A 14,083-nucleotide genomic window follows, 5' to 3' on the forward strand; every position below is an offset into this window, starting at 1 on the left:
TGACTAACAGATTAGAATATGCAACGTTTAGTAAAATTCATGCTAATTTTTGTTAAATTCTTGGTTTCCTTGTTCAATTGGTGAACGGTCGGGCGGAAAGCTCTGTTTTCTCTTCCCCACATTAAGTTCCATCACATTTGTTGAGGTTAGAATTGCCCGAATTTTGTTAAGCTAGTCTATTCCTCCATGTTTAGGTGGAGTGATAGTTTAACCCATGTTGTTAGGCCAGTTTATTCCTTCATCTTTAGGTGCAAAGTTGGTTAAACCTATGGACCTTAAGAGTGCTATTGCTGACATGATCTGTCATTGGGAGGTTTTTAGTTATGAAAAGCTGCTTGAGGATTTGGATATGGCCTTGGGTTCTATTTGTGAGAACTGTCCTTCAAGTCTTGATGATGGTTCTATCATCTTAGTGGTGAGTGGTTTTCCTTCAAACCAACTTCTATTCTTTTTGTTAAGTTAGTCACTAGGCATTGTGCATCTAACTAAATAGCCCTCTTAGGGACTTCCCTATTATTGGACTCATATTTCTTTGTTCAGAAGTCTATTGGATGCTACATCATGGGCCCTCAGAGGAAAACATCGTGCACAGAGAAAATCTTCATATAGGAAGAAATTTTTGTTCAGGAGCAGAATGGAGATATAACGCATTGTGGAGATCTAATTGATAAGAGATGCCTCCATGTAACGGATAAAATTTTGAGCAATAAGTCTTATAATCATCATTTTCCAAGCCTCGGGAGCTCAAAAGTCTATTAGCTCCAAAATGGAAAACAAGCATGTGATCAAAGAAACACTGAAAAGTGCACAATCCATAGGACAAAAACCAGATAGTCCTACGAGAAATTTGACACATGGAGAAATAAAATTCAGTATTCTCCTCCATGGTAAACGACTTACGAAATCTTTACACATTGCATCCAACCTGGCAGACATATCATAAGGTCCCACTTCAGTCAATCAGTCATTTTCAGTAAAGGCCAGGGGACAGATCTCTTCGTCCTCCAGCCCTAGCTCGCCACTTGCCAGACAAGACCTCTCATTGGGTCAGGAATGACCAACAAGAGTGCATGGTATCGGAGGAAGCCTACTATCTCCTCCCACTAATCATGACTGCCATATTGTGCAACTGAATGGATACTTACAAGAGAAATTTAAGTAGACACCATTCTCTTGTGTAGACACCATTGAGGGGATCACTTCCTCCATGAAGGCCACCTCTCCTTGTATATAATATACAGATTCCAGATATACAATACTCCACATTTGCAACGCACCCAAAAAAACAAAAGAGTAGACATGCCCCCTCTCTTATAGTAACCACAGACATGTGGAGTGTAATGAGGAAGACACCATAATGGTGTCAATCATTTGCATTTTGCTAGCACTAGCCATCTACTCTCTAATTTCTTTAATAGTTCTTCACTATATTTTTCTCATTTAATTTCTCCGAAGAGATCCTTAATGAATGTCAATACAGAAGAATTAGAAATCTTTTCCATCAATGATTAATGTAGATTATTTTAATTTTTAAGCTATTTCATAATCCAATATTATGTCAGTCAGTATAAGAAGATTGTTAAAAAATAAGTTACATATTGATTAAGGATGAAATCAGTAATCTATATATCTTAACAAGGTTGACCTTTTAAGCTCCAACTAGCAATTCACTTAGAGCTGAAATGGGCATTTGAGTTAAATGAGCCAGAATCTTGTACGGTTTGTTAAGGGATAAATCCTATCCTGATTAAAGATGACATCAATGACCAACGTAATATAACACAACCATTCTGAATTTTTCTAGTAAGTCGAAAATTCAAACATTTTTTAAGATCATGTAGGCAAGTATAAAATTACCTGTGCCAAAGATAGACCAAGATCATCCAGAATTCCAGACAGGGCTGGTGATGAAAATCCAATCTGCATATTTCACATTTACCAGACCTTGATCACTAACCACATGAAAGTTTATCGGCACTCAAAATTAGTGTTTGTGAAACATACAGCATAACCAACAACATATGAACCTAAAACCGCGACAAGGGTGCTGAGTAAAACAACAATGGTGGCAGAACTGCCATGGCTATCGCCATCATCACCTTCAGTTTCAATATCATTATCGGGCCTTAGCAAAGGACTGCTGCCATCTTCATCTGCTATGCTTTGGGACTCCATTATGCGAACGGAGGAACACTTTGATCAGAGCCTGAAAGTCTAGGGATAGTTGGGAGGAGAGAGAATGAAGATATTTACAGTACAGTACTCATTGATGTCGGATGGGTGATGCTGATAACGTAAGAATTCACAGCCGTCTCTTGCCGTTTTGGATTTTGTCTCTCTCAAGCAATTTCTGACAAGACACTACAGGTCAAAGTACGATAGGTTCTTTTACGTGGCGGGAATTTATTTTATTTTATTTTTTTATTTTTTTCCAAAATGGTTCATCAATTAGAACTGTCGTTGCGAGTTGCAGCGCTACAGCTCAATCGGTGATGTGGAGCTTTAGTCAAGATAGTTTCGTTGTAATTGATTGGTTCAATGAATTATGCTATTTGTACACGTGTATACTCCTCTACGTTTAGCAAGACTCTAAGATCAATAACCCACGCTTGTGTTTCGTTACATGTACAAAAGAATTATCATAGTCAAACAACAAACATTTATTGAATGTTGGATAAAAAATAATTTTAAACTTGATAATGCAGTGACTACACCAATGTATTTGTCATTCCTTCTGTCAAAACCTTCTGTACAATAAGCTTTATTTGCCCACACCCACTTGATTTGTTATAAAGCATGACGCGATGGTGACGAAGCTAGATTTCACGGATATCAAATTTGGCTCTGGAGATTCCATGACTCAAGGCAACCTTTTACTCACTTTTAGTTAGGTAAGTTCGAATAATTGACACATGCCCATGCTTATGAGTAGAATGTTAGCGAATATTATCTAACTTTGGTAGGCTTAGTGACAAACCCAAAAAAGTGACATATCTGCTTGTAAATTATCTCATAGTTGGCGAATTGTACTAAATTGAAGTTCAAGCATGATGAAAATTCAATAACCTCCAGCATAATTTTAGATTATCTAACGTGAGAAATGGATTGACATGTTGGCAATAGTCGTTAGGGCATGTTAGCAAGCACACGAATGAAACTTATTGCTAGTAAACTATATTACAGTGACTTAATTGCACCAAATTTAAGTGTAATAACCCAGTTGTGAGTATCACAAAAATTCAGTGCCTCGAGTGCAATTTACCGTCCATTTTAACTAGATAAACATTAATACATGACTAGGAGGAATAAAGCAGCTTGCAATCCTGGAATTAGAATACCAACGACGTTTAAGGCCGACTTTCTCCGAAACCACCAATCGCCAACAGAGTTCACTCAAAACACCCACTATATATACAACGGCTCATTTGATTGGATATTATCCAAGCGATATTTAAATATTTCACATAAATTTTCCTAGTTGAATAGAGGGTTTTTAGCTATGGCAGAAAATGGGCGAAAAATTTTAGTAGCAATCGATGAAGGAGATGAAAGCATGTACGCACTCACATGGTGTCTCAACAATGTTATTAGTGAGCATTCCAAAGATACCCTTATCCTCTGCTACGTCAAACCACCTCGAGCTGTCTCCACAGCCATGGAGGGAACAGGTAAAATTGTGCAGGATTGGCATTTTTTGAAATGGATATATGAAGGGGGGTAATGTAATGTAATATTTTTAAAATTATGCAGTATGGGCATTTTCTCCTGATGTAATGGCGAGCATCGAGAGGTACAGCAATGGTGTGGCTCAGTGCGTGATTGACAAGGCGAAAAGAGCTTGCAAGCACTTGAATGATGTGAGTTTGGTAAATTTGCGATTTCTTCAAGGGTAAAACAGTCATTTAGAAAATAATAGTACTATGTGGTTTGGTGCGTGTAGGTTAAAGTGGAGATAGCGGTGGAGCAGGGAGATCCAAGGGACATGATTTGTGAATTGGCTGAGAAATTGAATGTGGATATGTTAGTGATGGGAAGTCATGGTTATGGTCTCATTAAGAGGTATCAGATTTTAACTTTTTATTGGAAGTTGCTTTTTTTCCAAATTTCAAATGGGATTTCGGCAAAAAAAAAAAAAAAAGTTTGGAATAGAAATTATTTTATTTTGTGGGTTATATGATATTGTTTTGTGAAAATGGCAGGGCATTTCTTGGGAGTGTGAGCAATCACTGTACGCAAAACGCGAAATGTCCAGTTTTAGTAGTGAAGAAGCCCAAATCAAATGGCAGCAATGACAAACACTAATAATTACAAAGCTGTTATTGGTTTGCATGTACGGAAGTTGAACTTCCTTTTTGATCAAGCGTGGGGTCCACTTTTGTTTTCCACTTTTCGTCCTTGTTTGGGTTCTGTAATTTGGTTCCTGTGGTAGTGAGTTTTCTAGGGCTTCGTTTCTTGTCTTATTCAACTTATAGTGGCTTTTGCTCACTTTTGCTTATGCCCAATTTTTGTTCAAAAAACTGTCCTCGAGTGTTTGACGTCCAAAATGTTCATAAATCTAAGCTTTTCGCTTGAGGTTGTTAAAATGTTAATAAAAGTTACGGATTTCCTAAAATTTCTAGTTGAAAATAAATTTTAAAAATGAAGGTCAAATAGGGGTTAAATCTGCGAACTATTTTCATAAATCTAAACAGAACAGAACAAGTTTCTTTATTGGTCGCGAGTAACATGGCTTTGAAGAAATGATGGGAATCAGCACCATCCTCAATTCGTTCCTTTCGCTTGTTAAGAAGAGTTACAGCTAAAAATTGAATGTTAAGAAAGGAAAAAATGTTGAGCCCTAAGCAATTCGTCTTGATAGTACATTGTGAGCCGAACATCACTCGGTGCTTCCTACAATTCATCCTGCACAATTAACGTAGAACAAGAAAATGAAGTAAGAAAAGCATCGCGCCACAATGTAAAGCATTAAAGTAAAACCAGCAGCATAGGAAAGAGTCATACATGTACATCATCATTCACTGAAGCATCATCATCTTCCATTGTGTCTGACTTGATGTCATCATCAGCATCGACATCTTTGCCATCGCCATCACCATCCTCAGCCTGAACAAGAGCACTTGGATCATAATTTAAACGACAGATTGTCTATAAATTTAAATGAAGGCTTACATCGGAATCAACTGGATCATCCTTTGGTTGCTGAACAAAATAAAAAATGGTTAGAGACATGCAATGAAAGGCATATAACTTCACAGATCTTGCTTTCAGTCATCAAAATATTATCCCACTAAATTTTGTTCCAACGTCAGAAATGATGAATGAAGTACCTCCTCCTCTCTCTTCTTTTCCGCTTCATCAAATGCAGCCTTCTCAGCCTGCAAAATGGAGATGTATTCATGTCTCAATTTTCATATCCTGGGACAGGAGTTTTAATGAAAAGGGGAAGATAAGAGGCCTCTAACAGATAAAAGCAATATACGTCCTTGTGTTTGCCCCATGTTTCTTCAGCTACATTCTTGGCATACTCCACATCATCGCATAACAAGATATTGTCAAACAGGGTTCCAGATTTCACCTAAAGTTTTAATTCATTTGCTCGGGTTGAATTGTGATTATTTAATGGAACACGGAATTAACAGAAATTCTTTTTATTTACCTGCCACAACTCAATGCCCACATACTTCAAATTTGGGAAAACATATAGATCTGGGTCGTCTTTGAATTCTATAATCACAAATAATAACATACTAGATAGAGTAAAAACTCGTACATTATAAAGATAAAAGTTCTGACAAGAGATGTTACAGACAGACCTGGATTATCAATAATTGGTGCCTTCCATTTGCCCTTGTAGTTGGCGTTCTTCACTTTCTGGGCAATAGAAATATAGACCATTTAATAAATCACTCGGATTAGCAAAAGCAACATTTGCAACACCGAGAGATTCTACAAACCTTTGGCTTCCATGGACCCCAGTACTCGGGGTTGGTAATAGTTGGCGGTGTCCATTCACCATCTTCCTCATCATCGTAGTCCTCGGGCTGCAGTTGTAAACCATCATAATTGAGTAAAAGTAGTGTAGGAAGTTACATGGATATGTAGCAGAGCAGGAGAAATAGATTATATGCCTTCTTGGCATCTGGATCAGGCATCTCCTTTGGGATGTCATCATAACCCTGCCGGCATCAACTCACAAGTCATAAACATGTGCTCGCGCATTAAACAGTGCATCATTGTAGAGAAGGCCATGAAACTTTGAAGTTCGGTTACCTCAGGCTTCTTGTCTTCAGGGTCAGGAATGTACTCCCTGTCATCCCAATCTTCGGGCTATCATCAACATACAGCAAGACTTTCACTGAACCAATGGAAGTACAAAATTGTCGAGTATAATTGCACAAAGAAATACCTTCTTGGCCTCTGGATCCTTGATTGTACTTGGTGGCAGAAGATCCCAGTCAGAGTACAAGCTACCAGACTGTTTCTCCACATTGTCAACGAGGATACTGTAAGTAGCATCAGGCCGGATGATAAATGTATAGACATGAGTCAGTTGATCTGTCTCACATGGGACTTCCTTTTTGATCAAGTGGTTTGTCCCCTTGTAGGTGAGAATAGCATGGATTTTCTTGGTGCTGTAGCCACAGATATCTGGCCCAAACATGATGCTGCATTCACCCATATATTGCAACCAAACCAGCAACTTCAACAGGGACAACTTACCAAATAGGAAACACCTGCCAGATGGCTTGAGCATATGATGTTACCTGTATGGGGTATCACCGCCAAATTTCTTCTGATCAATGTCACCACTGAGCAATTTCATGTATCCACCACCACAGTCAAGTTTCTGTTCATGCTTGATGGAGAACTGGAAAATTAATGTCTTGTCCTTGTTGCTGAATTCAGGGAACTCGCCTGAGATGGCATAGAACCTGTAGTCTTCGCTGGTCTGGATACCTGCACTAAGACAAAGAAGTAAATCCCATTGCACACCATATATTCAGCATATTGCACAAACATATGTATGTACCTAGTCTCATCAACCAATGACACGTTTACCTTTATCGGTAGAGTCTCCATTCCATTTACCAGAGGTAAAGTTCCATTCTCCAGCCATGTTCTGGTCTTTCTTCCAGTCAGATTTGACCCACCGATTCTCCCATCCATCTTCATATTTCACAAAGCAATACATTCAATATGACTCGACCAATTTAACAGCAGTTAAAGCTATCAATATTATAAAAGAGAGTTAAATGTCCCCAGTTTTTTATGAACAAAAGTGATCACTTAAAATCTGAATAGAGAAGTATCGCTTGTCCAAGGCAAAACGAAAGCTTCGTTTAAGTGAACTAAATGGCACATTTATTTCACGAGTCTCCTGTTTCTATATGCATTGCTTATTTCACCTTTGTTTCCCCATTTTGAAGTTTGTAAAGTTTCCGCCACACATACATTACTAAAACCATTCTTCTTCATTGAAAATAGAAGTTCTAAATAATTCAATTATCTAGCCTTTGTTTATAGAGGAAAATGAAATGCGGCAATGAAAATTTCAGTATATCCGTCGATGTCTGTTCAAACAGATAGAATAAATCTTTAGCAATGAAATGTGGATCCAAATTGAACGTTCATGGGACAAATTATATGAATAATCATTGTTTACATGTCAAATTGATAGCACCTCGCAACAATTAATACAGCAGTTTTAAAATTATAGCACTAAAACTATAAATTTGCAACCTCAGTTATCAGATCCATTTAGAAAAAGTCAGAGCTGCATACGCATTGTTAAAACTGATACTAGAATCCTTCAATCAAAAAAGATAAGATCAACTCATAAGCGGAAATCATGTCCCATTCCTTCACAAATTGTATCGAAAGATATTGATAAACCGAAATTCCATGGAAATGTTATCAATTTGATTAGATTTAACTAATTACAGCATTAGTTGTTCAGATAGAGAAAAAGCACAGCACCATTAAAACGCTCTTCAAAGAATACTTCCGCAGAAGAGATCACGAGAAGCAAAGACAGAACGACGGCTAGCGCGAGATAATTAGCGTTCATCAATGCTCTTCTTTGTAATGTCGCCATGGCTCAGGAGAGAACTAGAGAGAGTGAAGGAGCGAGCTATTTATGTACGTGAATGATTCCGAGTGCATAGAATGCTCAGCAGATGGAATATACGGCTTGGCGTGGACGAGTAATATTTTGACAAGCTGGAGTAAAGTCTCATGGATTTGACGTGGCAACTCTGATTGGGGATTACGAATAGGATAGTGACACTTGTACACTTCTAAATGACTAAATTAGCCTTGGATTTTTGAGTTATTGTACCATTTTGCCATTGAATTCTAAGGAATGCGCTGAGTTCAAATGACGTGGACATTTGTTTTTCTAGTTAAGTAGAGCAAGCAATAAATTTTTAAGCTAGGGATCAACACCAAAATAATTGCATTTCTATTTTTACTTCTAGTTATTCCTTTGAGTGTTTCAAAAGTCGGATTTACTAATTTGACAATTCATCTTTACTTTTATTACACGCTGAACCAAATATTCTAGAGACTTGGTTGAGATTTGTTGTCTTGAATTTACGGTATCGAAATACATTTTTAACGTCTTGACGACACATGAACAATGTAGCAAGTTGAGATATTAGATCGTTTTAATAATATCAATGCATTTGAAGAGCTTACCATACCATACTTTAGGCTGCAAACTTCTCTAGGTAAAGATGGATTTGCACTTTACATCAAATTTAGACAAGATTTTCACCAAAAACTGAAAATTGAATACTGGGAGCAGCTGTTTTTCCAACTTAATGCAACTTCAGTAACAACTGATTGGCATTATAACACACAAACATGCTGCTGAAACTCCAAATCACCAAGGACCTAAGGGACACATGATGGTTGGTTTCTGGACTCGACCAACCGATATAAATTGTTGTATGAAGAAAATGCGGCTTCTCGTTGCAATTATTTCAAAGATAAGAAACTTTCACTTGCCTCTGTGCAAAGGAGAAGTTCTTGCTTCCCGTTCCATCTCAATGTTATAAGATGCACACGAACTTCCAAATTCAAGACATGGGCACAGATAGCTATTAGATGTTTCCTATTGAAATTTGTAGCTGGTCACCTGAACTGGCATAAATTTCTCATATTTATGTCTAAAAATCGTATACACCAGCAGCTTAACGAGCAAAGGTTATCTTCTCAACCATCATTGATTAAACATAACTCAACGAAAACCATAATCCAACTAAGCTGACCTGAGCCATACTCCAATCTAAAATAGACCAAATATCCTCTTTACCCTTTCTCTACTATCAAGTTTACAACATTTGACATTATTTTCTGCAAACATACTCTTACTAGAAACAAAAGCAATTTGGAACTTACACAAACCGCAGAATGTTCCATGACTCATTCAAACATCTTTAAGCTTGAGTTTTAAATGATATAAAGGCACCGCAGATAATCTATACAAGAGCTTCTAGGAAACTGGCTAGATGAGTTAATGAAAAAAAGATTTCTCGGTATCTGCGAATCAGAAAAACAAGAAGTAGGTTTTAACTTGCAATAACAACTGGAACTCTTAACGTAGTTTGGTTGTAAAAGGATACAGTGGTCCATATCCCTATATCATTCCAAGAAAGCTACTGATACATGAAAAGTTACCAAGACAATATTTTTATTACTAGGGTACACTCTTATAGGAATTCCAAGATACTGGCAACGAAATTGAATTTGATGTGTTATTCCACTCCTAGGATACGCTCTTAACAGAATTTCATCTTTCTGCACAACACAATCAACAAAAGAATCAAAAATCTTTTCAACAACAATTACTCACTTTTCATGTTCATTTAAACTGGAAAATTCTTACAACCGACCTTGCCCATTTTTGATATAACTTCCAACAAATTTCTATATCCCTAACCATTGATACACCAGGTACTTTCCGGTCAACATCCGATGCAGCATAAACACAGCAGGTCCATACTTTGACTGATCATGACCAGATCTAACGTGATATTTTCCCATTCTGGAGCTGAACCGAAGTGGTATGCGATGTAAGTTTTCCTAACCTCGTGTTTGGTAAAAGCGTTCACCAGCTTGGCAGCTACTTTGTGTGTGTTGGGTTTTTGATACCCAATAAATTCCGAGTTATGATGTTAACATGGGTTAATATTATTTTATAGGCATAGGCCGATGAATGAAATAAGTCTAATAACCAAGTCCATGAGCTAAACCCGGTCCAATTGTATTTTCTTATAGATGGCTTGAATCTTGGCCTGTTTACCTCTTTAATGGCCCAACTTAAAACCTAACCCTAGAGTATATATTTGACTATAACTCTAGTCACTTTCTGATGATGATTGTGTGATTTTGAGAGAAGAAAAAGTGAATCCCGGTTGCTCCCCTTTGTGTGAGAAAAAAGGTGTCCAGAAGTGTCCAGAACGCTTGTATAACGTGTGCAATTGGTGCTTCCTTCATAGTATACCTTTGTGGTGTCTTCTCCTAGCCTTTGTGGCCATAAATCATTATCCTTTCTTGTCCTACGTGGGTAAGATTGAATAACAACCAAGGTGAATCAATTGGTTGTGGTTTAAAAACGATTGGACTGGTTGTTGGTTGAGAAAAGTGCGTTGGATTGAGCCCGAAAATCACCAATTTGAAGATCTTTCAAGAGAGCTTCCGCAACAATTGGTATCAGAGTTTCAAGGTGGTGGTTTTGGCTCGTGAAACATACCAAAAACTTCCAAAAATCGCAGTAGAAATCAGATTGAAGAAGCTGTCCAAAAACTGTCAAAATCAGTCTCCGTTTTTCGCGTTTTCTGATCAATCCAGAAGAAGTTTGGGAAAACGAAGACCACTGATGTGACATGCAGGTGGAGGAGAACCCTGCAGGGCTACGCATGTCGATCTATGATGGCGCGTGTGACGGCACGTAAGGTCCGCGCGCAGAAGAAAGAAGGCGCGCGTGAGGGCGTGTGGATTAGAATTTCAATGAGGTCCCTTCAGGCAGTTTGTTCCTCATATTATTTTTGACATTTTTCGTGTTGAAAGTTTTCTGTTTCAGAGTACGCAGTAGAATCTGGACAGCGTTGTTTTTCGAGCATTCGGGACTCGATCGTGGTTTTTTGGTTGCTACAGTTTCCAGAGACTTTAGGACGAATAATGGTGGTCCTAAAGTGATAAATTTGTAACTCTCATAATTTACGGACTCAGATAGGTTCGCTCTGGTATATTGGGTTAACTCGATTTAAATTTCAGCATTAGCAGATTATCGTATGGGGTGATCGTTAGGATTGTGGGTTGTCATTGCTTGGCAACCATTGCTTGTGCTAGAAAATTTAGGATTTATTTACTCTATTTTGAAGTGTTGAACTTTGATTGCAAGTTGATAGTTGATTTTGTGCTTATTTGTCATATAGTCACTGTGTGAGACTTGTTGCGTGAAAATTTGAAATTTTTGTTTATATACCTTCGTGTTTGCATTAATTATCCAATTAGAACACCTACACTTGACCTGTTCAAACATTCCCTTGATCTATGATCGTGAATCTTACGAAACCATAGGAATCTAGAACGGTGTATATTGCGACCTTAGGATTACTTTGTGTGACTTATTTGTGACTTGGTTGTTCTGTTTTTATTTTCTCCTTAAAAAATCTTTTCACACTTTGAAGTTGAAATTTTTAATGAGAAAGGGAATTTTTCAATTTGGCAACAAAAGATGAAAGGTATTTTAGTCCAACAAAAAGTTTCAAAAGTCATAGATGGCAAATTTCCTGCAAATTTAACAGAAGTACAAAAAGAAGAGTATGATGAATTTGCATACACTTCAATTATTTTACACCTGTCTGATATTGTTTTGAGAAAAGTAGGAAAACTGGATTCTACAAAACAATTTTGGGAAAAGTTGGAGGACTTATATTTGCTTAAGTCAACTCCTAATAAATTGTACTTGCTTGAACGATTTTTCAACTTTAAAATGGACCCTTCAAAGGATCTTGATGATAATCTGGATGTCTTTAACAAGTTAGGTCAAGACATCGTTAATTGTGATGAAGAGGTATCTGAAACGTATAAGGCTATTATCCTACTTAATTCCATGCTTGATTTATATAGGGAAGTTAATAATGCAATTAAGTATAGTAGGGATACCTTAACGCCCAAGATTGTTATAGACTCACTTAGGAGTAAGGAGATAAAGATTAAGGCTGAAAAAGAGGATAAGAAGAGCGGCGAGTTACATATGATGAGGAGTAGGATGAAATTTAAGCAAATGAATTTGAGTAGAACTCAAGACGGTAGTGATTCGAGTAGTGACTCGAGTGATGAGGGTAGTAAGAAGAAGGGCAAGGGACGAGACAAATCTAGTAGTAGAAGGTGTTACAATTGTGGTAAATCTAGACACTTTATTAGGAACTGTCTCAAAAAGAAAGATAAACTGAAGGGTAAGATGAGAGGTGAGACAAATTTGGTTGAGGGATCGAGTTATGACCCCAATGAGATTTATTAAGTGTAAACCTAGTAACTGCATATGAGACGTGTGTGATCCTTTTCTGCATGTGTGTGATTGTAATTGTCTAAATTTTGTTGCTTGATTATCTGCTACATCTCAATGTGTTTGATATGTGCATTTGTATGAATTTGGGACATAAGGATTACTTGGTGTAATTACTTGCATGCATAGTGGGTCAGAATGCATTAGCAGTGTGTTGTGTGTCTTTTGATAAGGTGGAGTATAGATGTGATCAAATGTCTAGAATTCTTTATTTGGAAAGAGACCCTGATTAGGTAGAGTGTGAGAGGAGCACTTCTATCACTTCTGTTAGGTGGAGACCCATTATCTACATAGGTTGGGAGAAGTGAGGTGGAGATAGAGGATTATCCCTTAAACTTAGGATCTATTGTGACTTGCTAGTTAGACATGAGTTGAGTAATCTGTTTAGTGAGTTTGGTGGGCGATGAGAGGAGATATGTGTTCTCGATGTGTGAGCAATATGAAATGGGATAGGATAAGTGTGGTGAGATCTTTTCTTAGGGTCATTTATGCATGTGTTGCATATGTGATTGGCCGTGGTTTGATTGACTTGGTGTTAATCTATGGTTCTACGTGAACATGTTTCTGAAAAGATCTGTGTATGTTATCCTATAGTATATTGTCATCGCACCTGTATTTGCTCTTGATTGTTTACTGTTAAATATTTGCTTCTACTTGAGTGTTTTTGACCTTAGCCACAGTGAGTACATGAAACAGGTATGTATGTGTTTCAAGTTGGAAACACGAGGTAAGGTCTGTGATCCAATTTTATTGGCTACCTTGATTATGCAAGTGTTAATTGTGTGTTTTGATTGCTTGCAGATTTATTGGGCATCAAGGTGGAGATTTGTTGGGTTTTTGATATCCAATAAATCCCGGGCTATGATGTTAACGTGGGTTAATATTATTTCATAGGCATATGCCGATGAATGAAATAAGTCCAACAACCAAGTCCATAAGCTGCACCCGGCCCAATTGTATTTCCTTATAGATGGCTTGAATCTTGGCCCGTTTACACATTTGATGGCCCAACTTAAAGCCTAACCTTAGAGTATATATTTGGCTATAACCCTACCACTTTCTGATGATGATTGTGTGATTTTGAGAGAAGAAAAAGTGAATCTCGGCTGCCCCCCTTTGTGTGAGAAAAAAGGTGTCCAGAAATGTCCAAAACGCTTGTATAACGTGTGCAATTGGTGGTTCCTTCATAGTTTACCTTTGTGGTGTCTTCTCCTATCCTTTGTGGCCATAAATCATCATTCTTTCTTGTTCTACATGGGTAAGATTGAATAGCAACCAAGGTGAATCAATTGGTTATGGTTTGGAACCGATTAGACTGGTTGTTGGTTGAGAAAGTTGCGTTGAACTGAGCTCGAAAATCACCGATTTGAAGATCTTTGAAGAGAGCTTCCGCAACAGTGTGACTTGGTGATAATTGTAACACCAATTGTGCCACGATCAAGCCTATTAGCTAGATGGAGTTCTCGCAAGTTTACTTGATCCCATAAAAAAAATTAAACAAGTGTA

General features: G+C 37.6%; 2 protein-coding genes across 2 annotated transcripts; one reads left to right on the forward strand and one right to left on the reverse strand.

The window, feature by feature from the left end:
- The first annotated feature begins 3,418 nt into the window (after positions 1 to 3,418).
- Positions 3,419 to 4,569, forward strand: LOC111411759 (universal stress protein A-like protein). The gene is made up of 4 exons (XM_023042357.1): positions 3,419 to 3,668; positions 3,751 to 3,857; positions 3,941 to 4,059; positions 4,200 to 4,569. Exons 1-4 carry the CDS (start codon positions 3,500 to 3,502, stop codon positions 4,300 to 4,302), a joined length of 498 nt encoding a protein of 165 aa, XP_022898125.1. The 5' UTR covers positions 3,419 to 3,499; the 3' UTR covers positions 4,303 to 4,569.
- On the reverse strand, positions 4,449 to 8,138 carry LOC111411761 (calreticulin-like). Its single transcript, XM_023042359.1, has 14 exons — positions 7,978 to 8,138; positions 7,060 to 7,167; positions 6,765 to 6,957; positions 6,407 to 6,665; positions 6,271 to 6,327; positions 6,129 to 6,176; positions 5,955 to 6,041; positions 5,814 to 5,871; positions 5,657 to 5,724; positions 5,480 to 5,575; positions 5,328 to 5,375; positions 5,170 to 5,190; positions 5,002 to 5,103; positions 4,449 to 4,902 (listed from the first exon to the last, which is right to left on the reverse strand). Exons 1-14 carry the CDS (start codon positions 8,093 to 8,095, stop codon positions 4,891 to 4,893), a joined length of 1,275 nt encoding a protein of 424 aa, XP_022898127.1. The 5' UTR covers positions 8,096 to 8,138; the 3' UTR covers positions 4,449 to 4,890.
- Positions 8,139 to 14,083: the final 5,945 nt, after the last annotated feature.

The sequence above is a fragment of the Olea europaea genome, chromosome 16, assembly GCF_002742605.1.
Source record: "Olea europaea var. sylvestris chromosome 16, O_europaea_v1, whole genome shotgun sequence".
Taxonomy (NCBI): domain Eukaryota; kingdom Viridiplantae; phylum Streptophyta; class Magnoliopsida; order Lamiales; family Oleaceae; genus Olea; species Olea europaea.